Source organism: Thalassophryne amazonica, chromosome 7 (genome assembly GCF_902500255.1).
Source record: "Thalassophryne amazonica chromosome 7, fThaAma1.1, whole genome shotgun sequence".
Classification (NCBI taxonomy): Eukaryota; Metazoa; Chordata; class Actinopteri; order Batrachoidiformes; family Batrachoididae; genus Thalassophryne; species Thalassophryne amazonica.
In genome coordinates, this window is record NC_047109.1 from 102,018,260 (window position 1) to 102,045,842 (window position 27,583).

Below are 27,583 nucleotides of genomic sequence, written 5' to 3' on the forward strand. Positions count from 1 at the left end.
TAAACCAGCAAAATCTTGGTTCCAAACCAGCAAAATTAATGCCTCGCAGATGTGAAGAAATCATGAAAAACTGAGGTTATACAACTAAATACTAATTTAGTAATTCACAGGATTGCTAAAAAAAAAGCAGTTTGAACATAATAGTTTTGAGTTTGTAGCGTCAACAGCAGATGCTACTAGTATTATTGTGAACACCCCCTTTTCTACTTTTTTTACTAATAGAATACTAATACAATTTCATAGCCTTAAGATAAGCCTTAATGATATGCACACTATCATGAATGCTTGGTCTTGTTGGATTTGTGAGAATCTACTGAATCTACTGGTGCCTTGTTTCCCATGTAACAATATACTCAAAACCTGGATTAATCTTTTTTAGTCACATAGCACTACTGTTATACTGAACACTACTGTACGTACCTGATATCCTCCTGTATGCACATTTTAGTTATGTTTTTAATAAATACTTTATCAGTCGGCCATTTATGGTAGACTGGAACAGGGCATCTGAGAGCTGCTAAAAATATAAGCATTAAATCATTCTCATAAAGATGGGATATGAGACAACAAAGAATCCAGTCATTTTTGAAAGAGGTGTAGCAAAGATGTCCTCATTTAGAATTAATTAAGTGCATTAATTCTCTTCTCCAAAAGGGCTGATGTTTTTAATTGAAAAAAAAACTGTTGTTTTCACTTGTGACTTGAAATTCCTGATTTCCAACTGGAGATATCGCTGAAAAACTCCCTCCAGCTGCACTGTCCATTGTCTACAATTTGGTGCTCTTCAAAGGTGTCCCTGAAACCACATTATCAGTGAAATTCCAGTCAGTGTAAGTTGTAAGACAGTTTACCTGCCAAGCTTCAAAATCAGAGATATTCCAGACCATGAGAAGTTAACAATCCCATCACTGGGACCATTTATAATTGTCTCACGTGATGTCACGGCAAGAAGCTCACCAGACCAGCCAGTAAAGATAGCGGGACCAGGCCCGGCGCCAGAAAAAAAATATTAAGGGGACGATGAGTTTATCACATGTAAATAGGATGTCCCTGAGCTCAATTTTGAGCTTCACTGCAAAGGATTTCTGAGGGTTTTTTTTTTTTTAATAAACTTGCAAAACTCTCAATAAACTTTTTTTTCATATTGTTATTATGGGGTATTGTGTGTAGAAGTTTGAGGCAAAGAAAATAATTGAATCCATTTTTGAATAAGACTGTAACATAACAAAAAGTGAAAAAGTGAAGTGCTGTGGGTACTTTGTGGATGCACTGTATACATTTATAGAATAATAATCACCATAGATAGATAGATAGATAGATAGATAGATATTTGTACTTGGTATTTAATTTCAACTGGTCTTATGGAATTTGTTTTATTGTTTTGATGATATATGCACTTTCTATTTTTTTATAAAAATAAATTATTATTATTATTATGTAAATGAATATTTTGTGTAAATCTAGCTCAGGGTGACTACATGGTAAAAAATAAAATAAAATCAGGTAGCTAAGTGTAGTTTTGTGATTTAGACATCAAAAGGGTGGACTATACGGGTTTTCTTTAATGTGATAAGAGAATGCACTCTACTGAGTGCCCCTACAGTTACTGTAGACGATTTCACCTGTTTTGCTTTTGTAAATTATTTCTATCTGTCATAAATTTGTGCTTGCTCTTTTTTTAAATAATCTTTGTATCACACAAAGAGAAAAGCTTGATTGACTGACATTGATTTACTGATCGATTCTGGGTTTTCTGCAGCCAGCCTGTCTGGTTATTTATAATCATCTTTGAGTCATGTTTTGTCATGGATCATGCGCATGCGCAGTGCACGCCATGAGAATATGAATCATGGAGAGAGAGAGAGAGAGAGAGAGAGAGAGAGGTGAGTGTAGAGTGATGGGACCTGGCTGAGGGAACAGCAGCGATTGATCACTCTCCGGTAATGACAGGTAAATACAGATTTTAATCTTTGTAAGGTTTTTATACAGACACATCACAGCAGAGCTGCATGACCGCGTTTGGAAAAAAAAAAACAGCAGGAATTCACGTTTCCTCACCTGCGTGGGAATATTTTCAAGGTGATCTCGTGCAGTCCTTCCACGCGATCTCACCTTGCACTTTGAAAGTCGCTTCCACGTGAAAAACGTCGAGTTTTGCTGGTTTGGGTGCATAATTTATTGTTTCCTGTGTTAGTTTCGACGTGGTATTTGTCAGAGGTCGTCTGTATTCAAGAAAACTTCAGTTTTTGGAGGCGGATTTCTTTTCCTTCCACAGTTTCGGCTGCACCTTTACAGGTGGTTCGGACGCCAGCCGAGCTGGTTTGTGTCCGGATAAGTTGATGTAAAGTTGAAGAGAAAGAACGCCGTGTGTTTTTGTGTCGGGAGCAGGACTGGAGCAGGGCTGGAGGATGAGTGGATGTGGAGTGTTTTCAGACTGTCGTCACGCATTACGTCTGTGTTTTCCTGCTGTGCTGGAGGCTGATCATGGCGTTCAGCACCATGGACAGCTCTCTGCGTAACGGCTGCCACCACGACCGTTATTCCAACGGTTTTAATTTTAATACGCATTTACTTGCCCCCCACCCCCCTCAAAAACAAAACAAAAAAAAAAAAAAAACGGTACCATGATTCTTACTCAGTGATAATGAGCGATTGTCATCCACCTAATAATAATAGTAGTCATAATAATATTATATAATTATTATTATATATTAACCCTCTGGGGTCTGAGGGCATTTTTTGGACAGTTCACTCGCCTGGTATAAATGTTTATTATTGCTGTTAACAGCTCTCCCTGCATCCCACAATCAAGTTTTATATTTATCTTTTTTTTCAGGACAACCTGTGCTTTCATAATATATATGCTTTTGTTGTGTTTTATAAGTGTAATAAAGGTCTACAATCAAAAATAAGGAAGGACAAAGTAAAGCAAAAACTACTTTTCCACACATTTATTCAAAACACACAAAACTGTTCTGAGACTTTATAAAGGTAATTTGAGGTCTTGAATGAAAGACCGTACAACAAAAAGGTTCAAACAATAAACACAAATGTACATTTTCAACAATATATACAAAATGGTCTATGCATTTTTTTGTCTTCATGGTAAAAGCAACAGAGGTATCCAGTAACATTCACATGCAAACTAGTGGAGAAATCCTGATAGTTACACACTCTTTGTTTGAGCACATGAGATTGCCATCAGAGGCTCTCTGTCTGCTTCGTCTGCCAGCTAGTAACATATCACTCCTGAAAATGATCTTTGGCTTTTCACATGAGGTGAATCTGCCCTTCAATTGGATTTTGTAAAACCCTGTGACGGTGAACAAATTCCGATTGGACACTCACATTGCGCACGTCATCACACAGCTTCTATGAGGAGTAAAAAGTCCTCAGGCTAACTCGAAAGTCCGCAGAGTTAACTTTTCAGCAAAAAAGTAAGTTTATATCTCATATCATTAAAAGGTTATTTATAATTTAGTAAAGCTTGGTCTTAGCCATCGTATACGACGGCATTGGCCCCAGAGGATTAATTGTCTTGTCTGTCCTTGTGTGTGCGTGTGTGTGGGTGTGTGCGTGTGTCTGTAGCCCATATATGGGTAAAGAGGTCACAGTGGTCCATGAATGAGACCCGTACACCCCAAGCTTAGCAAACGTCACTCATCATCACTCATCTTCAACCGCTTATCTGGGATGGGGTCACGGGGGCAACAGCTCTAGCAGGGGACCCCAGACTTCCCTTTCAAACTTCACTTCCAGTATTTATTAAAACATATTTTTGGAGATTGCGTGGTGGTTTTGCTTTGGTGTGGCCATTACTAACTGTGACCTGTGTATTTCCTCAGTAATCATGAATTAACTTAACCTAACGTTCTCACACTACCAATCGCGACTAAAAATTCTAACACCGTTACCGACAAGCTCAACTGAAATGCTAACATTGGTTTGGGTTTTTATGACATAATATTTTGGGGTAGCTGAGCAGTGGTTTTCATCATAGTTTGGTTTGGTGGGGCCATTAAAAAATATAACCTCCTTATTTCCTCAGTATTTGTGGATTAATGACCCAATGCCATGATACTAGATAGCTGCTACACATGCTAACACCATTAATATCCAAAATTACATTAGACAATAATTAGATGAGACTTAATTTCCCAACACATCATATGATTATAGATATTTGACATATAATGCTAAAAAATCAACAGAAAAGAAAAAGAGATTAAAAATTAAAGTCAACACAGGAGCTGTTATTCAAAGTGACCACACGCCTAGTGTCTTAAGTTAACTTGGCTTTGTTGCATAGTGAATGTGATAATGAATATGATGATGATGATGCCTGAAAGACAGCAAATACATATGTAAATTATATCACTGGCTTTTATTTTCTATGTATTTCCATATATATTATATATTACATATATATATTTTATTTTGATTTTTTTTTCATCTTTTGCATTATACATTCTTACCAACAGGTATCATTTCTTGTGGCCTCTCCTTTTTTCCTCAGCATCAGCACAGCATGTATGCATCCAGTAAATCTGCATGTCAAAAATAATATTAGTCATTCATTTTCTGTACCCACTTATTCATTCACTTTGATGACTCACAAAATTACCGTTATAGTGTGATAATGAAAGTGTTTCTGTTAAGCAGGACCAATAACAGTAACAATCATCTCCATCTTCAGTGAGTTCAAAAGTAATAAACTAAAAGAATGTTTTTACTTCAGCCAGACAATCTTACTGGTTTGCAACATTGAGGACATTACTGACATACACAGACATGTACTTCTGGAGGTCATCAACATATCAGTGCAAGTCAATCCCATGGCAAAGTATATAATATGACCAGGAGGCACAACATAAAGAGAGAACAACATTGGACTTACAACAGAACCTTGAGGTGTCCCATAATTCACTGTGGAAAACTCATAGTGTTGCTATGAAGAACACATTGCTTCTACTTTGGTCATATAGAGACCAGATCTCAAATGAGAAGATCAATAGATGGACTTGGTCTGCATCTGTCATCCGGTGGACACTGAGCAGTTGGAGCTTATTCCAGCTCACCATGGTAGATCAGTGGGACTTATTTGCCAGTGACATGCCTTTTTCTCTTTGACAGAAAACATAAAAGACTCTAAGCTGAGATTGCATGGAATTAAATGACATGGGAAGGAAATAAAATTTTGAATATTACCATATCAACATTTTTCATTGGAATTTTTGAGTATTTTCTGTCTTGAAACACAAAAATGCATAAGTGCAAAAAGCTACATGCAATGAGAGCACTCTCAGCTTGTGGACAGCAGCAGATGCTGAGAAAATCCAAATTAAGCATTAACATAATTTACATGATGTACTCAGGAACAGTGTGTTTCCTATTACTGGAACATTTTTGCCTCTCATTATGTTATCTGACTGCAGTCCAGACGTTTCACACATTACACTGAGTAGATTGGAGCTTAGACATTTTAGCAATTGGACAAAGTGCACATTGTGGTTGCCAAAGCACTTGTGACAATGTCCACTCTGTCCAGATAGCAAAGTTCCTAGGTTCTAGTCCAATCTTGAGATAGGTTTGCTGCATTTATTGAAGATGTTGGTTTTGAGTCTTCTATCTGGACAATGGGAACCTGCATCTGGATGATCCACGATCCAGATGCAGAGATCCAGCGATCCTGCAACGTATACTTTGGTACAGCTCATATTGGGAAAAATCATGCATTTGTTATTACTAATATCACTGGTCAACACGATTTTTCTTACATGGAGGTTTTCAATGGATTTTGGGTAATTGATAAGACAGATAATGTTGTACAATTGCAGTGGTGGTGGTCAAGTGGTTAGTACGTTTGGGTTCAGTGTGGAAGGTTCCGGACTCAAACCTCACCCCTGCCACATGTAATGTGGAGTTGTATCAAGAAGGGCATCCGGCATAAAATTTGTGCCATTTCAACATGCGGATCCACATATAAGCTCCTGTGGCAACCCCGAGTGAAAAAACAAGGGACTTAATTTTTAAGAATAAGGTCAATAATCGGATTATTGCTGCCCATGTAAACATAATTACTGACTGATTCCATTAATGCTTTCCTTCCCCTGTTTATTACTGGTAGGACATGTCTGGACATGTTCAGACAGGTACTGATAACGTAGACCTTTTGTTTGCATGTGATTTATAAAGCCTTGTTGCTAATCGCAGGGTCCAGCTGGCCACTCGAGTCACTATCGCTTGCTATAAAATATGTGCTTAAATCTATGCTTAATCACTTCAGATCCTAGCAAGCGAGACTGTTCATAAGGCATGTTTTTTTAAAGATTTAATTTTGTAGACTCACATCAATAACACATATCAGCGTTTTTATATATGGCATCATATTTTCTGTATCCATTTGTTATATTTATTATCACAGTACAGTAAGCTGCACTGTAAGCAAATAATGTGCTGCAGCAGTGTGTTTCTCGGACTTAACGCTTTTTTTTTTTCTTGTATTTTAATGTCTTCACAACAAGTAGTGGGGACCAGTGTTTTATTTACATTTTTATTCCCCAGTCAAGTGCTGCTGTAGTGCGACTGAAACAACAGCTGAGATTTAGTGGCAGACAATAAAATGTACAAACATCGCTGCGTGTTTGTAGAGAGGCATCGAGCTGTGCAGTGCTTATGCACCTCAGGAGGATATGGAGGAAAGAAAACGCATAATATTCCCAATTTTTTTGTATTTTTTTAATTCAGTCAAGTTTAAAAACCAATGATTAAGGTTAACAAATACAACATATGCACAATGACAAACACTGTAAGTGATGCTGTATGTACGAGGGCTGTCCATAAAGTATAGGTCCTTTTTATTTTTTTCAAAAACTATATGGATTTCATTCATATATTTTTACGTCCGACATGCTTGAACCCTCGTGCGCATGCGTGAGTTTTTCCACGCCTGTCGGTGACGTCATTCGCCTGTGAGCACTCCTTGTGGGAGGAGTCATCCAGCCCCTCGTCGGAATTCCTTTGTCTGAGAAGTTGCTGAGAGACTGGCGCTTTGTTTGATCAAAATTTTTTCTAAACCTGTGAGACACATCGAAGTGGACACGGTTCGAAAAATTAAGCTGGTTTTCAGTGAAAATTTTAACGGCTGATGAGAGATTTTGAGGTGATACTGTCGCTTTAAGGACTTCCCACGGTGCGAGACGTCGTGCAGCGCTCTCAGGCACCGTCGTCAGCCTGTTTCAAGCTGAAAACCTCCACATTTCAGGCTCTATTGATCCAGGACGTCGTGAGAGAACAGAGAAGTTTCAGAAGAAGTCGGTTTCAGCATTTTATCCGGATATTCCACTGTTAAAGGAGATTTTTTTAATGAAAGACGTGCGGACGGATTGCAGCGTCGGCTCGCAGCCGCCGCGACGCTCCGCCACAGGAAAAACACCTCTGTTGGAAGCCTTAAGGACAAGTTGGAACATGTCCTGCTGTTAAACAATTTCTCATATACTCACTCCACTGAAAGCCATCAAAAGCCGCCTGGATTTTACAAATGGTTATCAACACGGAGGTGTTTTTCCTGTGCCGCTGCACCGCGTCGGCTGCGTCCCGACGCGCGGACCCGTCCGCACGTCTTTCATTAAAAAAATCTCCTTTAACAGTGGAATATCCGGATAAAATGCTGAAACCGACTTCTTCTGAAACTTCTCTGTTCTCTCACGACGTCCTGGATCAATAGAGCCTGAAATATGGAGGTTTTCAGCTTGAAACAGGCTGACGACGGCGCATGAGAGCGCTGCACGACGTCCCACTGCGTGGGAAGTCCTTAAAGCGACAGTATCACCTCAAAATCTCTCATCAGCCGTTAAAATTTTCACTGAAAACCAGCTTAATTTTTCGAACCGTGTCCACTTCTTTGTGTCTCACAGGTTTAGAAAAAATTTTGATCAAACAAAGCGCCAGTCTCTCAGCAACTTCTCAGACAAAGGAATTCCAACGAGGGGCTGGATGACTCCTCCCACCAGGAGTGTTCACAGGCGAATGACGTCACCGACAGGCGTGGAAAAACTCACGCATGCGCACAAGGGTTCAAGCATGTCTGACGTAAAAACATATGAATGAAATCCATATAGTTTTTGAAAAAAATAAAAAGGACCTATACTTTATGGACAGCCCTCGTATACTAATAAGCACCTCACACAAATAGCGTGTTTGTGACATTTAGATGTGCATGTAGCACTCGCCACCCAACTCCACACCATCCACCACAAACCCGCCACTTACGTTGCCACACAGATGACGGCGTTCTGTCGAGATGAGCTCTTTGTCATCATATGACAATATTACGCTTTAAAAACAGCGTCTACATGCAAGTCTTTACTTTTTTAAACTGAAGAGACACGTATTACTGTATTTACATGTAAAGACAAAACTTACATGAGTTTACTTCAGCGGTGGAGCTCATCTCAACGGGTGAGGTGTCTCATCGAGATGAGCCCCACCACGCAACTGTGCATGCACACCTATCCCATTGAGTTGAGCTCCCCCACCGAAGAAAAGCCACGTAAGTTGTGTCTTTACATAAAAATACAGTAATGTTTTATTTTCAATTTAAAAAGTAAAGATTTGCATGTGCACACTATCTTTAAAGCAGAATATTGCCATTAGATGATGCGAAGCTCATCTTGACGGGGAGATGCGCATGCACAGTTGTGCGGTGAAGAGAGGTACGTAGCTCAACTCGATGGGTGAGGTGATCACCATAGTATTTCCTGTTTTTCTTGTTGTTTAATGCTGGGTGTGGTACTTGTGCTGGAGACCCTCCTGTCCTGTGCACCAAAAGCATTTCCTGTATATTCGTTTTGTGAATTGTTCTGTAATTTATATCTGCAGCATGGGCCAAGCAGAGGGTCACCCCTTTGAGTCTGGTCTGCTTGAGGTTTCTTCCTCAGAGGGAGTTTTTCTATACCACTGCTGCTCTGGGGGTTAGTAAGTAGAAGTGGGCGATACCGGGAATTTTGGTATTGATGCGATACCAAGTAAATACAGGCCCAGTATCGCTGATATAGATACCGATATGATACTTTTTCATATTGAAGCTTCATAGATCCAAAGGATCCAAAAGACCTAGGATAGAATTTCGCCAAACATTGTACGTGACAACAAAATACTTTATTATTACAATCAACATTTTTGTTTAATCTGAGTGGACGGGCCAGGCTGAGCCTACCTGCATGGCTGTTGGCTGGTGCCGCTGAGCCACGTGATGCCGCAACAACAAAGGACCAGAGGGGAGAGGGTGTTCTGCTCCGTGTTGTGTGACACAGCGCAGCGCTGCTCTTACAGACAGAGAGTAGACTTTGATGAATCTGCGTGCGCTGCAGTCAGTGCGTGCAGGAGAGAAAAAAGCTTGAGTATCGATCTTTTTACACAAGGATCGTTCAGTATCAATACCAGCATTGGTATCGATATTATCGATATTAGGATCAATCCGCCCACCTCTATTAGTAAGGTTTGACCTTACTTGTGTGAAGTGCCTTGAGGCAACTCTGTTGTGATTTGGTGCTATATAAATGAAAACAAATTGAAACTGAAAAAAATTGAAGTGTTGAAGTCCAGGGTAGAGAAAGATGCATGCGCTGTTGCACAGTGGAGCACATCTCGACAAGTAGTTCATCTCGTCGGGACACCGGCACTTGCCTGGGTGTCAATTTCACTCATTGAGCGGCCATCTCTTACATGCCACTAACATGCCACACACACACACACACACACACACACACACACACACACACACACACACACACACACACACACACTGCCTGTGTGGAGGCTGGACAACACCAGATTGTTCGGAAACTCCAAATCAATTTAAAGAAAAACAGAGACAAAGATAGTAAAACACTGGCCAGGAGGGAGCACATGACACCCAGGTTTTACACGCTATGTTTAATGCTACTGAACGACACTTACACACGGCCATCACATGCTGCGCACACGCTGGCAGTCGCCAGTATTGGTGCCAAGTACAGCACACCAGTGGTTGCCACCAACATGCCACATACACCTTTTGTGTGAGACAGGCTACACAGTACATTTGCTTAATTACTTTTTATATTCTGTACTATACTTCAATTTCTGTACTACTGTTATCCATTGCATTGTATTTAATGTCATACTGTTTACAATGGTACACTTTTGCTATTTGCCATTTGCACAACAGCATCATACTGTTATACTTACATGACCTACACTGTTTATACTGTTTTATATTATTTTTATTTTTATTTTGTATATTATAATATTATATTTTATATTATATAATATTTAAGGTATTTTTTTTTTACTTAGCTTAGTAGTAGTTTTTATTCTATACTCTGCACCATGGGTCTGAGAGGACTGAAATGTCATCTGTGCTGTATGTCGAGCATGTATAGCATATTTGACAGTAAAGCTGACTTTGACTTTGACTATACAAATATTTGAAGCACTTTAGAGTTTTCACAGTGTAATTATTTTTTATCCATATGCCAAAGAAAAATCTAATTTGATACATTCAAGCATACCTATTATATTGAAATCATTTTCTATTGCATTAAACATATATCAAGTTATCAAATAATTAAACAAAAAAGGGGGAACAAGCCATTTCTGTGGAGGGGTACTGGCTGATGTGGCACCACAATGATTGATACACCTGTTCAGTTGGTTGTTAACACTAATAGTTAATCAGTCAATCAGATGGCAGCAACTCAGTATATTTAGGAATTTAGACGTGGTGAAGATGCTGAAGTTCAAACCGAGTGTCAGAATGGTAGAAGAAAGGAGATTTAAGTGACTCTGAATGTGGTATTATTGTTGGTGACAGACGGACAGGTCTATTTCAGAAAATGCTCATCTACTGGGATTTTCACGCACAATCATCTCTAGGGTTCACAGAGAATGGTCTGAAAAAAGGGGATATCCAGTGAGCGGCAGTTGTGTGGACAAAAATGTCTTATTGGTGTCAGAGGTCAGAGAGGAGTAGGGATGGGTATTGATAAGATTTTATCGATATCGATGCCATTATCGATTCTGCTTATGATCCGATTCCTTATCGATTCCCTTATCGATACCTCTTGTGAATTTTGTACTAAAAGTAAGCTTTACAGGTTTTCTATGTATTTCATTGAGTCTTAAAGTAAATAAATATGAAATTGGTCACTGTATCCTTGATCTCTGGATATAAATAAAAATAAACAAAACTGTGTTTTGCTTTGAAGTTATTAATTCTGACTGGACTCTATCATTCTAACTTGACTCATCAGAGAGCCGCACAGCGTTTGGAGCTGTGTGAACAGAACGGAGGACGATTCTTGTTTCTTTCTCGCAACAAGACAGGAGTCCCAGTTAGTAACTTTAATCCTCACAAAAGTAACTCACGATTGACATATTCAGGGAGGAAAGTGGTGAAAAACAAAAAAAGCTGAAACCCAAAATTAGCCCCCAACACCACCCACACGAAAATGTTTCAATTCTAGAAGCTCTGAAATGCTTCTGGGGCTATTCCAGACGATAAACTGGAGTGAGTGCAGCATCCATTTAGGTCAGAAAAAACAACTTTCCTTATTCAAATTCATTCCAGTAGTATTCTGCTCTTACTAGGATGCAGCAGTTTTCTAGTTTGGCAGATAGTTCTGGAGGAAATCACTGAAGAAATTAACACACTGAAAATATGGTTTGACGGAAACAAACTGTCATTAAACTTAAATAAGACAGGGATGAAATGGAGGTGTAAGAGTCACTAGGTGTTCACAGGAAACACTTATTTATTTATTTCTGTATGTGTGTATGCATGTGTTCATTGTTAGTTGGTTTTATATTTTCTGTTGTGTTTTTATTCAGGTTATTTTTGTCTCTTTCTCTAAAATTGTATATAATCATTAGATTCATTATTATTACTACTATTGTTGTGCTTGCTATTATTATTAATATATAAACAAAAATAAATTAAAAAAATGCTTACAATTTGTAATACTTTTGACTCTTTTATGACAACAAACGCTTGACAGCTGCAACTGCTTAATGCTAATTTTAACATTGAAAATGCCATAGACATGCTAATGTGTTAGCATCAGTCCCGTTTTTAAGTTATAAAATACATCTATCAACTGTTTCAGAAGACCATAACAGGTCAGTTTAACATAAAAAAGGTAAATAATACTCACAGCCATATGCACTTTAGGGTTTTAGCGGGGGAAAGCGAAAGAAAAAAATTAATCAATGAAGCAATGATCGAAGCACTGCTTTGATCTGCAAATCACTGCTTCGATTGGTTCAAGGATCAAAGCAAAGCTGCGCTGCAGCAAAGCTGATTACAGACCCGCTGCAGGGTCTGTAATCATTGTAGAGAAATTATAATTTTCCTGACAAACACCCTCAAAAACAACGGCCACTCTGAAGGACCGATTAGGGAATCGTTAAGTAAAAAGGTTATTGATGTCGGTGGATCGAATCATTTCTTAACGATACCCGAAAGGAACCGGTTCTTGATACCTATCCCTAGAGAGGAGAATGGGCAGCCTGGTTGAATGGTCGACCACGTGATGCTATCATGTCAGTATGGACCAACATCTCTGAAGAAGTTTTCCAACACCTTGTTAAATCAATGCTATGAAACATGAAGGCAATTTTGAAGGCAAAAGGGGTCCACCCGGTGTTGATGACCGATCAGTCCCCCCAAAAAACTGGTCCGCCCTACCTTCACTGCGCATGCATCATTTGGGACCACAGCAGCACATCTGAGATTGACTCTCTACACCCAAAGCAATCAAAGAGAATATGTGATTATTAACCATCAGATGACAAAGTAAATCCTCTTAAATCATTCTAAAGTCACTTTTAAGCAAAAACGAGGCCATTTGAAGCAGAAACAAGGCGTCAATCGGTGAGTCACTACTGACGCTCTGAAATGACGTAGGCACAGCAGCACGTCAGACTTAGACATGCTGCTGTGGCGCTCTGATCGGTCCCCTGTCTTTTATTATGAAATAATGCTGAATTTATGTGGAAATGATTGTTGTAGAAAAGCTTCAGATATCTGTCGCTGAGATAGATGATGACTGGAGCACAGTTTGAAGCAGAAACAAGGCGATAATCGGTGAATCACTGGTGATGCTCAGAAATGACACTGCTGAGCTCCAAAATGATGCATGCGCAGTGAAGGCAGGGCAGACCGATTTTTAGAGGGGGCCGTTTGGTCGGCGACACCTGGTACCAGCAAGGTGTACCTAATAAAGTGGCCGATGAGTGTATAATATTGAATATTTAGATTTGAATGTTTGAGTTTAACAATATCCTTCACAATTTTTAGAAGTGGTTGGAGATGGGATCTTATGACCGAACGGTTGTGTGTTTGATAACTCAATGAAATGTCAGTACTTGAAGGTGAATGAACAGGATTTGTCACCACTCTCATTACTACCACTACAGTGACCTTGAGCAAAGACTTCACTTCCCAAATTACAATGTGCAGCTTAGTGTCTTGTGTGGCAGCTCATGAGATCAGTGTGTGTGTGAACGGTTGGGAAAACAGCTGAACAAATGCAGTCCACTTAAACTGAAATTCAACTAAAACCTCTGCACAGTACTGTACATTATACAGAGGATCCTCAGTACTGTATGTATCTCTTATATGAAGCTGTTATATACAAATTGAATTTGTTCTCAACTGCAAAGTGTTGTGCAGCAGCTGTTGAGATGTTGCAGACTGTGCCATTAATCACAATATAAAAAGACATGCCAACTGAAGTTGTGCGATCAGCTGGCACAGTATTGTGTCAGAAGCTGAATATTTTATGCGATATTTCATAACCGCAGACAGGGAAGATGCATCGTTCATGCCAATGTATGAGACAGTTATATAACTGTCTGCTGGAGGAGTCGTGTATGAGAGTGTGTAGCTGCCAAGACATGGAGACAGAGACGTTGTATACAAATGCTGTGGGTGTTTTCTTATTCTTACATGCATTTGTGTGTGTGTGTGTGTGTGTGTGTGTGTACACACTAAAGCAGGTAGACAGACGTGAAGGATGACTTCTTGCTCAGAGATCTGTGGGTCAGATTATGGTGAGCAAGCCCAAGTCAGCGGAAACTGCCAGCACTACGGGGTCCGCTCCTACTTACATCAGGTAGAGCTCGCACAACGCTCAGGCAGACATTCACAACAAACAACGAACTGCTATCAGCAAGATGGAACTGTCTTATCTGAAGTTGACAATAGAAATAATTTGGGCCCTATCTTCAACCTGATACAAAGCGGCATACAAGTTAATAGGGAGTGCACAACCTCTGCAGTTTTACTTTTCAACTGTAGCTCTCAAATTGTGTAAAACAGCAAGTAGAGCCTGATCGATATGGATTTTTGGAGAGCTGATATCGTACCGATATTATAGAATACAAACTTTACGATACTCATATATCTGCTGATATACATAAAAAAAATAATTAGTTCTAACATTTCATTATGAAACCCTTATGACAAATAAATATAATTGAAGCTTGGTGTTTTAGAGTACAAATATAAACTTTTTAAAATAAATAACTAGAAATATCACAACCAACCAACCATCTTCACTCAGATTGGAAGTCACTGTATATTTTGGCAACACCTATCTTCTGGCATAGTGGCCACTTGTCTTTTGTCACTGTAAAAAGCCCACTCTGATTGAAAATGATTGGCAGCTGGTCACTTTGCCTCTGTCTCTTGTAGTTAATGTGACCAAGGGGTGATGGGGCTCCTGGCTGTGCTTGACAACATTGTAAATAATCAGTGTGTCTTCTGCTCAGCAGCCTATGTAATAACACAATTTCCAATAGCCAGAGTGTTTTGTGTGTTGTTTATTCTGAAATACATATGTTTTGGCAGTTTTGGCATATAATAGTTCATATCGGCTAATATTATCAGCCAACAGATATATCTGTTGGTTTCTAACAGCACTCATTAGATGTAATCAGGGTCAGTGTTGGACCACTGCTGTCATATTGCAGCAGAAATCCACATACACCATCAAAAACCTAGTCTAAAATCCAATGCAGTTTTTTTCTACTTTTCATACGGTGCAATATTGCAATATTGAGATGTGCCTTACATAAGCATGTTAATGCCAATGGGTTTGTTTTTTTAAAAAATAAGGTGTGGTCAGAAACAGTGCTGAAGCTTTGCTATGCTTTAGCAAGAGTATTTTATTTATTTATTTATTTTTTATGTCACATACCACCAAAATCCTGGTCTACTATCAAACACAGTTCAGCTACTATTCATAGGGCACAAGATTGAGATGTGCCTTCCATCAAATGCGTTAAGAATACATGTTCATTATGCTTCTAAGTGCAAGGAAACTGAATTCAATAAGACCTTTCAACAAAATAAATGTAAACCTGGTGCACCCGATTCTCCAAGGAAATGACAGATTATTTTATATGTACATGTTATGCCCACAATCCTCCCGTGGCTTGTAAATATGGAGTTGTCTCTTGAATTCTATATCTAGTTTTATGAAGAGTGCACAGCTTCGATCTGGGAACGTGATGAAGATTTTCAGATTCAGAGATCGCCGAGCCGGTGGAGCTCTTTACTCTGGAAGGTGAGGTTCAGCTTGCAACATACAGGAGAAAAGACATGCAGTGAGATGGAATTAGAATGCAAGCGTTTCAAGGAACATTAGTAGATGCATTGTGATGGTTGTTTTGTTTTATTTTTTAAATCTGCCCCTTCCAGGTCTGTCTCGCGTTTGGCAGCCTGATCTTGTTTGCAGGCCTCATTGTCGTCTTGGTCGGTTATGGCACTCCAGCTAGGATTGAAGCATTTGGAGAGGATGATCTCCTATTTGTTGACAGGTACAGCAACAGTACACAGTATTAAGACAAGGGAAATAATGCCAAGAGGCGATCAGGTACATCTGTCCTTTCCTACAGATGCCAGATGGTGTCGAGAAAGATGGGATGGAAAATGGTCTGAATGAGGCACAAGTAATAAACACAATAGCAGGTGGAATCATATTAGCTAACCAAGACAAGTCATTTCATTTTAAAAGATTTTGCACAACCACTATGTTGTTTATTAAATATATATGTCATGTTTAGCCAGATGCTATGGCCAACTCATTGCAGTGCTCGCCATGCTAACATAAAACAACAGATATATTAGCTAGCCAAATGTTATAAAATTCTGGCCTACAAAAACATAAGGTATTGTAAGATATAATTTGCAGTCAGACTTAATAGCAAAAATATATTTCCTTCAGTTAACTTAATATTTTATCTAGATAGCAACTGTGCTAGCTAAAACAGTAAATATAATACTTGTCAAAGCTAGCTTGGTTAGCTGTCTGGGAATAGATTCTTTCAGGGACCCATGATCCTTTGCACAGGGGGCGGGGGTCCAGTTCAACTTTCCAGTTGTAAACAGTTGCAACCAATGAAAATTATATCATCGTTCATCACACATGAGGAAAATAATGCAAACCAGCATGAAATGTAGTCACCGAAGGCATTCAAACATAAGTTAATGTTATATAGATTTTTGTTTTTTTTTATTTTTTGTTATCCAGTCCCACAGTGAATCACACCCAGATTAAGTGTCATTGATATTCCTATTCCAGAAGGTCCTTATTTACTGATAACTGCTAGGAAACAATGAATTTCCATGAGAGGCTTTGTTACCATGGGACCGAACCCTTCTCCCATGCACGCAAAGGATCATGGGACCATGAAGTCAAGAATTGAGCTGCTTAACTTTGTTTGTAAGCAAATATTGTGACCAAGCACACCTTTGCAATAATCACAGTACACAGATAAACAGATAATCTCAACAAACGTGACCTGATCACTAATACAGATTTGATTAAATTTGTGCATGCAAGAGGTGTTCGATATTTTAATTCAACTCATTACTTCAGCAAATGAAAAATGGGAGTGAAAACTAAAGGGCTGCATTAATATTTTTGTTGAGTATACCAACTTGCTATTAAAATTCATCCTAAACATCATCAAATGTGAAGTTTTTCATGTTGTGATTCCATCTGCATCTTTAAAAGTTGTTTAAATGGAAAATATTTGGTTGCTGTCTTTTTTAATCACAAGCATATGTAGTTCTGTATCACTGTTGCTTTTATAAGAAAAAAATGCATCCAGTTTAGATAACTATGTTTGTGCACCTGATCATATTGCCACAAACTGTTTTCAATTTTCAATTTCAATTTATTTTCATTTATATAGCACCAAATCACAGCAGAGTTGCCTCAACGCGCTTCACACAAGTAAGGTCTAACCTTACTAACCCTCAGAGCAACAGTGGTAAGGAAAAACTCCCTCTGAGGAAGAAACCTCAAGCAGACCAGACTCAAAGGGGTGACCCTCTGCTTGGGCCATGCTACAGACATAAATTACAGAACAGTTCACATAAACAATTCACAAAACAAATATAGAGGAAATGCTATTGGTGGACAGGACAGCAGGGGCTTCAGCACAAATACAACTCCCATCTCTGGATGGAGCTGCACCTTAAACAGAGAGAACAAAAAAAAACAATCAGGCATCAGAAAGACAAGAAATACAGTATAATTTGCCAGCATTAAACAACAAGAAAAATAGGAAATTCTAAGGTGATTGCCGGCCACTAGCCCTAAGCTTCACTTTCTCTTTCACAGTGACTGTTTGCACAAATGTATTTCTAATTAATGATATCTTTGGCAGCCATGCCGTCAGCTTTAACCGCGCATTGGATGTTTGTAAGCTGACCGGCGCCGTGATGTTCTGCGTTGGAGGCACCTCCATGGCCGTGGGTCTCCTCCTTTCTGCCTTTGCCAAAAATTATTCCAAAGAAGAACATTACCTGCAGCAGAAGTTCAAGGAGAGGTTAGCTGATCTGCACGCAACAGTAGGTGAGATCTCAATCTGCTGTTTGTGTCAAGCAAAAGGACCATAAGGGCACATGAGTTAAAAATTGTAGCATCTGATCAAAATATGGGAGTCCATTTCAGCCTGATAAACTGAAAAAGAAAAAAAAAATCCAAAATCTAAACTTTTCACTTTGGGCACTATTTTCCACCTGGCACAAAACAGTGCAAAGTGTCATTAGTCATGTTCAGTGGATGTAAGTCTTATTTTCATGTGTCTTGCCAACTTTGTATAAGTAACACGTAAAGATTTGCATAGTTGTGTGTCAATGGGCATGTTGGTATAGCAATGAGGTATGGTTAGGTGCAGTGCCTATGCATTGCTGTCATGTGGCAACAGAAAGCAATTGGACCATAGACCAGCAACAACCTGGTCTAAACTCCACTGCAGAGGTTTTCTGCTGTTTTTTTGGTCTGACAGAGGCAGGCCCACAGCATACATAAATGTATCATGCTACCACAAAACTATATTTGAAACAAAAATGAAAAGTGAGCCAAAATAATCTTTAATTACTCTTGTTTGCACATGGCAGAGTATTATCTACAGATATTGCAGGAATGAAGAGCTCAATTACCTCATCTCTGGGAGCTGTGGCAGATGACAACTGCTCAGCCCCATAACCAGAACAAATCAAACTTTAAATATGATCAGAAATTAAAACACAGCCATAGATAGCAGAGGAAGAAAAACTCACTCACTCCATGCAGAGTGCACCCCAGCTGTGTGTCAAGCAATTTCAATTTGAGTCAGAATGAGCAGTTTTTATCTTACCATTAAAAGAGCTGCAGGTGACACATCTTGCTACGACCCTGTTTTTCCAGTCATTCAGATATTTACAAGTAAGGCCTTTCTCAGAGGCCAGGTAAACCCAGGTAAACCCTCATTTCTTAAAGGGTGTGATAAATAAAAACCTGATTGGTTTGTTTCATATTCAGAACCAAAACACACGCATAAATAATTAGGGGACTATGGTGCCCAACGATGTGGATTTGCACATGTCCCACATGTACTAGTGCTAAGCTCTATAGAGAAGATGCTATAGACTGTCAGCATAAGGTCCTTGGTGTTAAGTGATAATGTTTCATAATTAGGGGATAACTCATAATTATGAAATTATATGATTGTAAATCATAATTTTGACTTAAGTTATAATCATGAGCTATTAACATGTAATTAAGAGATGGCATGATGTTAATTCACAATTATGAACTCACATCATCATGTTGAAATGCTATCTCATAATTATAAAACAATAGAAAAAAATTAAATTGCAAGATGCCAAATTGTAATTATAGTAAAAATTATGAGTTGTTAACTCACAATTATGAGGTGGAAAGTCATAATTATATAATAATTCATAATTACAAGCTAGAAATGTATATTAGTGAGATATTAACTCATACGTTTTACGTTTTGCAGTAGAAGAGAACCAAGAAATGCAGACAGTGATAAAACAGGAGGTATGACAAAACCCAAGTGATTTATTGTCCAAATTACGTGCACACAGTGCAACAAGCAACGTGAGGCAAAAACAAGCACAAAATAAATCCCAATACAGAGGCAGCACAAAACTGAAAACACAGGAAAGGACAAACACTGATCAAACCAAGCATGAATCGCACAGACAATCAGCATACTTACAACATAACGTGAGGAGAATAAAGTGGGAATTAGACAAGGAACAGGTGAGGGCTTAAGTACAAAAAAGAACTAATGAATGACAGGTGTGTGAATTAGGGGAATCTGTAACACATGACATGTGTCAACTAAATGAACACAAGGTGGCTAAGAACTAAACCGACATCTAAGGGTGAGTAGAAAAAAACATAACCATAACAAAACTTAACCTAAGAAGACAAACTCACAAAACTAAACTACAAACCAAGTGCATAAAAGCAAAGACAACCATTGAACTCAAAAGGTGTACAAAGTGTGAACGGGGAAACATAAGGTAAACCAGGGAACAATATAATGAGAACATAAATACCAGGGAACAATAAAACTACCAGTATAACTAACAGTGTAACAAAACCAAAACCCAAACCAAGAGAACACTAGCAAAAGACTAACATGAAACTCAAAGAGGAACTTAGTGCAAAATGGGGAAACACAATATGATTGACAGGTGAATCTGGGACAGGGGAAGCATGATGACAAAACACAGACTGATGATTGACCGAGGATTGATCACAAAGACGATGGATAGACAGACCACGGACATAGACAGAGGACAAACCACAAGGAGGACATGCACGGACGACTGATACAGATATATGGATGACTATTCTCTCTTATGATCTCATAATTATGAGCTAACACCTGAAAATTATAACTTGGACTCTCAGAATTATGAGAAGGCACTACTTAGTGATATGGCATTATTGTGAATAACTTGGTTGTGGTTTGTTTTGCTTTTTTTCATCTGGATCCGGTGGTCTTCCATACATTCAATCTAAACATAATATACATTTGCTGTTGTGGATTCTTTTGGGTATTCTGTTGGAGATGTGTGAGAACACAGAATATGAGTTTTAGCGGTGCTGTTACTGTCACAGGTACCCCCATAATGAGAGCACCAACCCCCGGAGACGCAAAGGTCCCAGTCACCCTGTCCAAAGTCCACAACATCCAACCAGCGACCCCGAAAGCTGAGACCTGACAGTGATGCCGAAGAACCAAATCAAGTGATGAAGAAGTGTATCTGAGAACCGAACTGTGTGTGTGTTCTGTGTTTGCATTTTCTCAGCTTACATGAGTGACAGTGTTGTTTCCTCATCAAGGATGAATAAGCTCAGAGATAAAACAGCTGGGCAACATCTGTTGCTGCAACATCACTAGTAACAAGCTTGTCGTAATAGTTTAAATGGAATCCTGTGCGCCGAACAAAAAAAATTAACCACCGGAACAAACTGCAAGAACACTCATTAGACAGTAATCCTCTGCCAACCACCAAAGCACCTTGTCTTTATATTGGATGTTCAATATTAGGTCTTTCAATTTTACAAAATGACATATTTGCAGTGAGATTACAGTAGATGTATTGTTATCAGAAAACTTTGTGAAACTCATTTTAGTAAATAATTTTATCAGGTAATAACATGGAAACCAGTGGAAGACCTTATAAAAATATTTATCAGAAATTATACTCATTATACTCAGAATGATCTATACAGTGATGTGCAGACATTTTAGGCATCTCAAAGTAATAAGAAAAGTAGTGTTTGATGCCCCTCCCCATATGATTTTTATTGGCATGTCAACACAAAATCAGTTCCAACAAAAGTGAATATGTCAGTTATATTTTTATTCTGTAATAACAATAAATAATAATTTCTTTGTCACTGACTAGTAGAATACCACACAAACACAGTTGCAAATGATCATGCAATATTAAAATGATTGAAAAACACAATTATTCATATTTTAAGTTGCGTTTTTCTGAAAATAGTTTTTGAGGTCCTGCGACTTGTACTCTGGTGTGACTTATATACTGAAAAATCACACGTATAGAACCCTATTTTCATATTGATTATCATTAAAGTTGAAATTCACCACACATTGTATTTATTCATGAATATTTATAAGGTTTTCATAATGTTTATGCTTTTATGGTGCATTAAATGTGCCTAAAACATTTGCACAGTGTATGTGTGCGTGCATGTGTGATTTTTTTTTTTTCTCATAGAAGATTCATTGAGATTTCTTTCCTCAAGCCTTGTCAAGCACTGCCCATTGATCTTTGGGTAATCCTGCTAAGAAAAACAGAAAAGAAAGCCGACATGGATGGAAACATAACCTCTTTGGCTACAGAGGTAATCAATAGAACTCAGCTGCTGAAAAACACCTTTGTCGTTTCCACAGAGGGCGTTTCTGCCCAGAAGATTCACATTTTGTAAAGAAAGATGGTGTTATTGCTGCAGGGTTCAGAGCTGTAAACACACCCACATTTGATGGCATCAGTGATGGCCAACCATCTCAGCAATGATCCAAAGAGCAACTGCCATCATTGAGTCATTAAAAGAACAACATAGGCCAGTGGGTGAACATCTTTTTCACACTTCTAATATGGTTGTTGTACACAAATACATTTATTTTCACATATATGCATCCATGAAACTCAGAGTTTGAAACCATGTCCAACCCTTGGAAGGCGTTAGAGGTTCTGGGAGGGTGTCCATAATCATCCAGGATATTCTCTCATTGTGCTGTGATGATGTTTTAATTTTTTTTTTTTTTTCAATTTTGAACTTTGACAAACTTTGGTAATCCACTGATTTTCTGTTCAGCCCCTAACGTAATTGCACATGGTGTGCTATCACCTGGAGTTTTTCCAGAAGTGCCAGTTTTGTGCAGCTGTTCCACTACAGTCATGCAACAATTAAGACTCCTTTATCAACATTAAATATAGAAAAGGATATATGTGGAGCCTTTTGTTTGCCCTCTATGTTCATATGATTCATGTATGCCCACTTTCTGAAAATGTACACACACATGAAATGGAACAGTACCACCAGAAATAATGGGGGCAGTGTAGCCAAAGTTCAGGCCAGACACAACCTCAGGCAAAAGGACACAAGGAAGACAGCTCACAATGGCAAAGTAGCTATATATATATATATATATATATATATATATATATACAAGATAAGGTCTGTCCATAAAGTATCGTACCTTTTTTTTTTTTTTTTTAACTAAATGGATTTGATTCATATGTTTTCATGTCAGACAAGCTTTAACCCTTGTGCGCATGCGTTTGTTTTTCCACGCCTGTCGGTGACGTCATTCGCCTGTGAGCATGCCTTGTGGAAGGAGTGGTCCCGCCCCATTGTCTGGAAATGGTGGAATGATTTGGGGTTTTTCCATCAGAATTTTTTCAGAAGCTGTTAGAGACTGGCACCTGGAAACTATTCGAAAAATGTATCTGGCTTTCAGTGAAAATTTTACGGGCTTCACAGAGAATAAGGTCAGTTAGTACAGCTTTAAGGACCCCTTTAAGGACCCCTTTAAGTACGCTCAGCGCACCGCGCTCCGAGCTGCGACGACGCGGCACAAGCCACCGGACCATTTCTGAGCTGATGGCTCTGTGGATACGAGACCGTCGTGTGCTGTTTCTCTGGTTATCACAAGAGCTGGACATCAGCCATTTTTCAGCAGATTTCACTTTTAACAAGAGATTTTGTCATGGAAAGCCGCGCGGAGGCTTCGCGCATCACGACCGATTCGCTTTGGTAGCGAGACAAAGGAACACCTCCGTTTCGGCGTGTCAAAGGACAAGTTTGGACATGCCTATCTCGGCTTTCAATGCTTACCAGTCCAGTAAGTATCAGTGAAATTGTGGAGAGCTGGACATGTCCAAACTTGTCCTCGGTCGTGACGCGCGAAGCCTCCGCGCGGCTTTCCATGACAAAATCTCTTGTTAAAAGTGAAATCTGACGGAAAATGGCTGATGTCCAGCTCTTGTGATAACCAGAGAAAGAGCACACGACGGTCTCGTATCCACAGAGCCATCAGCTCAGAAATGGTCCGGTGGCTTGTGCCGTGTCATCGCAGCTTGTAGTGCGGCGCACTGAGCGTCCTTAAAGGGATCCTTAAAGCTGTACTAACTGACCTTATTCTCTGTGAAGCCTGTAAAATTTTCACCGAAAGCCAGATAAATTTTTCGAATAGTTTCCAGGTGCCAGTCTCTAACAGCTTCTGAAAAAATTCTGATGGAAAAAAACCCCAAATCATTCCGCCATTTCCAGACAACGAAAATCCGACGATGGGGCGTGACCACTCCTTCCACAAGGCGTGCTCACAGGTGAATGATGTCACAGACAGGCGTGGAAAAACTCACGCATGCGCACAAGGGTTCAAGCATGTCTGACATGAAAACATATGAATTCAAATCCATATAGTTAAAAATAAAAAATAAAAAGGTACGATACTTTATGGACAGACCTTGTATATATACACACACACACACACACATTTACTTTAAATGGAACATCAATGAGCCTTTGGACTATAATTGTTGTACCACCTGTCACATGGTACAGGTCTGCCACAGTATGCCATCAAACTGCATGCTAGATCACATTCTTCTGCAACTATAGTCTTTACATGCTGATTTGTCACGGTTATATACTCTGCCCTTTCAGGATGCACATCCGTGAATGTAAGAACGGGGAATTACATCGGTTTTGGTTATAAAATCCCTGTTCTGTTGATCTTTCTCAGTTTCATCAATAAATCTTCAGATGTAATCCTGTAGATGAAACCAGATGGAACCAGACAAACATACAGAACAACACATGCTGTTAAAACACATAATCTGATATCATATGTTTCATTTTTATTATTTAAAAGTAAAAAAAAATATTTTAGTTACTTATCTTGAGTTCTCTCTCCATCTATTTGAAGCACTCATGCAAGAACCCCCCCCCCCCCCCCCCAGCACTAGTCATGATGACAGCTGTGAAATTAAGTCAAAACAATGGCGAATATATGGAAAAGCAATCAACATGACAGAGATGTTACACAACATGAAGAGAGCACATGACACGCTCCAATAAAACTTTATGTTTGTCCAAATCCACACACAGCGTTCCTGCTGTCATGCAGAAGACCTGAAATGATGTTTTGTGTTAGTGGTTTTTTTCCCGTTTACCTATGTGCTGCAAAAGAGGAAATAAAATCATACATTATTTCTATTGACACGCAGTTGTAACATAAAAGCAGTGTTACTGTTACTCAGCTGGTTTATTCTGTTTTATTTTTTGATAACATTCTTATGCCAATCAAAAGTCTGGACGCACCAGATTTTATTAATATTTTGTCTATTTCACCAAAGTCATATTTAAAGTTCCATACTGGTCATTTTAATGGTCATTAAAGGGGTCATGTTATACACCTTTTTAGCAAGCTAATATAGAACAGCAAATATATTAGATATTAAAGTTTGTAGCGATAGATACCTCTTGGATAGTGCCAGTTCACACATAGTGCGAATATGTACAACTCAGGGCAACTCCAACTGGAACAGCTCGTATGAGCGAACCACGCAAACATTGCGCTGATGGGCAGGTGTGTGCACGATGCCGCTGCGATGATTCGTGCATGCAGGAACACAGTGCCAACAGCTGCACAATATGGTTACACATCACGCAGCTGCTGTGAAGAAAAAATAAACAAAAAATAAAAAAAATCCATGCTGTGACAGTTTCGTTGAGGCGGGAACACAGCAGCTTTGCACAGCAGCTTTTCACGTTTTGGGGTTTAACAGCACCTACACAGAAAAATCACCAGTGTAAAACTAACACTGACGGTGTTAATTTAACACTGGTGATTTTACTGTGTATATAGGGCTTGATTCTTATTTCTGCTAATTACATAAGTAGGTTCATGATGTGTGTACAGTCTGCTTGTGGGATATGCATTGCACTATGAGAATAGAATTACAAAAAAGGAAAATGCAAATTCTGTCTAAACTCTCCTGCAAAATATGCACTTGTATCCTTTGATTTTGTACAAAAGAAGGTCTGCACTGATTGGATGCATTCCTAGAAGCCTTCAAAATGGAACAGCCCAGTCGTGTGGCTCGATGCGTCCGGCCGATGAATGCAACCTTAGAGGGATGTTGCCCCTAAATTGACACACAGCGCCACTCTCTCTTGCACTGTCCTTGGTAGTGCAGCTCAGTCAGACAGACGCATCTTACAAATTAGTGTTTAACAGAGTTCCAACATGAGCCATTTTTGAATTTTTGCTTAATGTTGAATAGTTTCAACAGGTACAGTCATAGAATTGAGTTTCTGAGGATATTTAACTTGAAATCACAACCATATTTGTTGAACAAATAAATAAATAAATATGGAATTTGCCCTATTTGACCCCTTTAACGCACATTTATTTGCATTTTTTGGGAACTATTCAGCTCATTCTGTTTTACCATGAAATCAATGTGAGTAATCCATCACGCCACATAATGGCAGATCATTTTGTTTTTACTGCACGTATTTTAGCTTCCATTCATTGTGGAAAGTAAAAAGTGACACAAAGTAGAGGTGGGCGGATCGATCCTAATATTGATAATATCGATACCAACGCTGGTATTGGTATTGAACGATCCTTGTGTAAAAAGATCGATACTCGATCGATACTCTCCCACACGCACTGACTGCTGCACACACAGATTCATCAAAGTCTACTCTCTGCGCTGTGTCACACAGAGCAGTGCACCCTTGTATTGTGGTTTGTCAGCCCTCTACCTCAGGAGATTTTGTTTTAAGTTGTGTTGAGTGATATTTTTTTAAACAAAAATGTTGATTGTGATAATAAAGTATTTTTGTTGTCATGTACAATGTTTGGTGAAATTCTATCCTAGGTCTTTTGGATCCTTTGGATCTATGAAGCTTAAATATGAAAAAGTATTGGTATCAGTATTGATATCGGTATTTACTTGGTATCAGATCAATACCAAAATTCCCGGTATCGCCCACCTCTATCACAAAGAGCTTCATGTGTGATGTATTGCTTATGCATTCAATGCTTCTTTTTTTAAACATTCTTTAACTTGTGATACTTTATATGTAGGGCTCAAAAGGCAAATACAGTAATCAGTATGGTCCTTTAAATACCCACCATTTGCATTACGGTTTAAATTTATGATTAAATTGCTGTAGAAATGAATTCCTCTTCATTATGTAATAAATTTCAATCATTTAAACTTCATGGAAGCATTAAATATAGATGCATTCAATCTGGTGTGTCCATTTTTTTGTTGGTACAGATACAGTCATTAAAAATATTGCTGCTTGTAACTTATTTCACAAGACTTTTTTCAAACAACCACATATGAAATCCAAGAGCGTAACTATATACAGTACTGCCGCAGGCTCATTGGTCAAACAATGAGAGTGTGGTCATCTCTGTTAAAGTGGCGTTGTGCTTCTAACCTACATGCCGACGCTTTTGAACCTGGAGGTACAGCAAACATGTTCTTGTGTATATTCAGAATGTTACTGTGCTGCCCGTGTACATGCCCATGATTTGATCTTTTGGTGTCCATCCCGTAACCAAAACTCTTCTTCCGTCTTTCTCAGTTGCACACTTTGACAAAATGTTTGATGTGACTTCAATGGATTTCTGTCTTAAACACAAAATAAATATGTCAAACAATATCTTGCTTAACAACTTAAAAACTTACTGAAACACTAACTGTTGTAAATGTTGTAGCATCATACTGTGACATCATGTTTGTACCATAAATGACCACTTCATTGCACTTCCAATTTAACGTTTAAATAAAACCTCTTAGTGGTGACGTGGTCATCAAACAGTGGATTTTTGTTTTTCTCAGTAACAATATAGGCTACAACACACAACAGTTGGGATGTGGAGAACAAATGGAAAACCAGGTACAATGTTCTATACATTGAAATTATTGTATTTATTTTAGTTTTTGTCTGCTGTGTCATCAAGCTACACTTTTTCCGGCTGGATTTTAAAAAAAGAACAAAAGCTCTTTTGGTTTTGGTGTAATTTTCTTGAAATCAGCTTCTAATGGCTTCTTTATGTAACAGATGATTCTCCCAGAAAATACATATATGACTGATCAAACCTTGAATTGTTTAAGAAACAAATATCTATCACTGTCTGTAAGCAGTAACTTTATTTT

General features: G+C 38.7%; 1 protein-coding gene and 2 long non-coding RNA genes across 4 annotated transcripts in view; 2 read left to right on the forward strand and 1 right to left on the reverse strand.

Moving 5' to 3' along the window:
- Positions 1 to 1,839: 1,839 nt before the first annotated feature.
- On the forward strand, positions 1,840 to 20,605 carry nrsn1 (neurensin 1). Of its 2 annotated transcripts, none has more exons than XM_034175251.1 (6): positions 1,840 to 1,950; positions 14,038 to 14,156; positions 15,519 to 15,611; positions 15,746 to 15,864; positions 17,722 to 17,909; positions 20,481 to 20,605. In XM_034175251.1, the coding sequence occupies exons 2-6, from the start codon at positions 14,058 to 14,060 to the stop codon at positions 20,582 to 20,584; spliced, it is 603 nt and encodes a 200-aa protein (XP_034031142.1). In that variant the 5' UTR covers positions 1,840 to 1,950; positions 14,038 to 14,057; the 3' UTR covers positions 20,585 to 20,605. The 2 variants fall into 2 exon arrangements, with proteins under 2 accessions (XP_034031142.1, XP_034031143.1); XM_034175252.1 differs by having other exon boundaries at positions 1,857 to 1,950; positions 14,041 to 14,156.
- On the reverse strand, positions 4,033 to 26,880 carry LOC117514685. Its single transcript, XR_004561932.1, has 3 exons — positions 26,742 to 26,880; positions 5,113 to 5,124; positions 4,033 to 4,043 (listed from the first exon to the last, which is right to left on the reverse strand). It is a non-coding gene; the product is annotated as an uncharacterized LOC117514685 (long non-coding RNA).
- LOC117514688 overlaps positions 20,642 to 27,583 on the forward strand; it is a 28,919-nt gene continuing 21,977 nt past the window's right edge. Inside the window, exon 1 of the long non-coding RNA XR_004561934.1 lies at positions 20,642 to 22,140. This is a non-coding gene — a long non-coding RNA (uncharacterized LOC117514688). The remainder of the gene's footprint in view (positions 22,141 to 27,583) is intronic.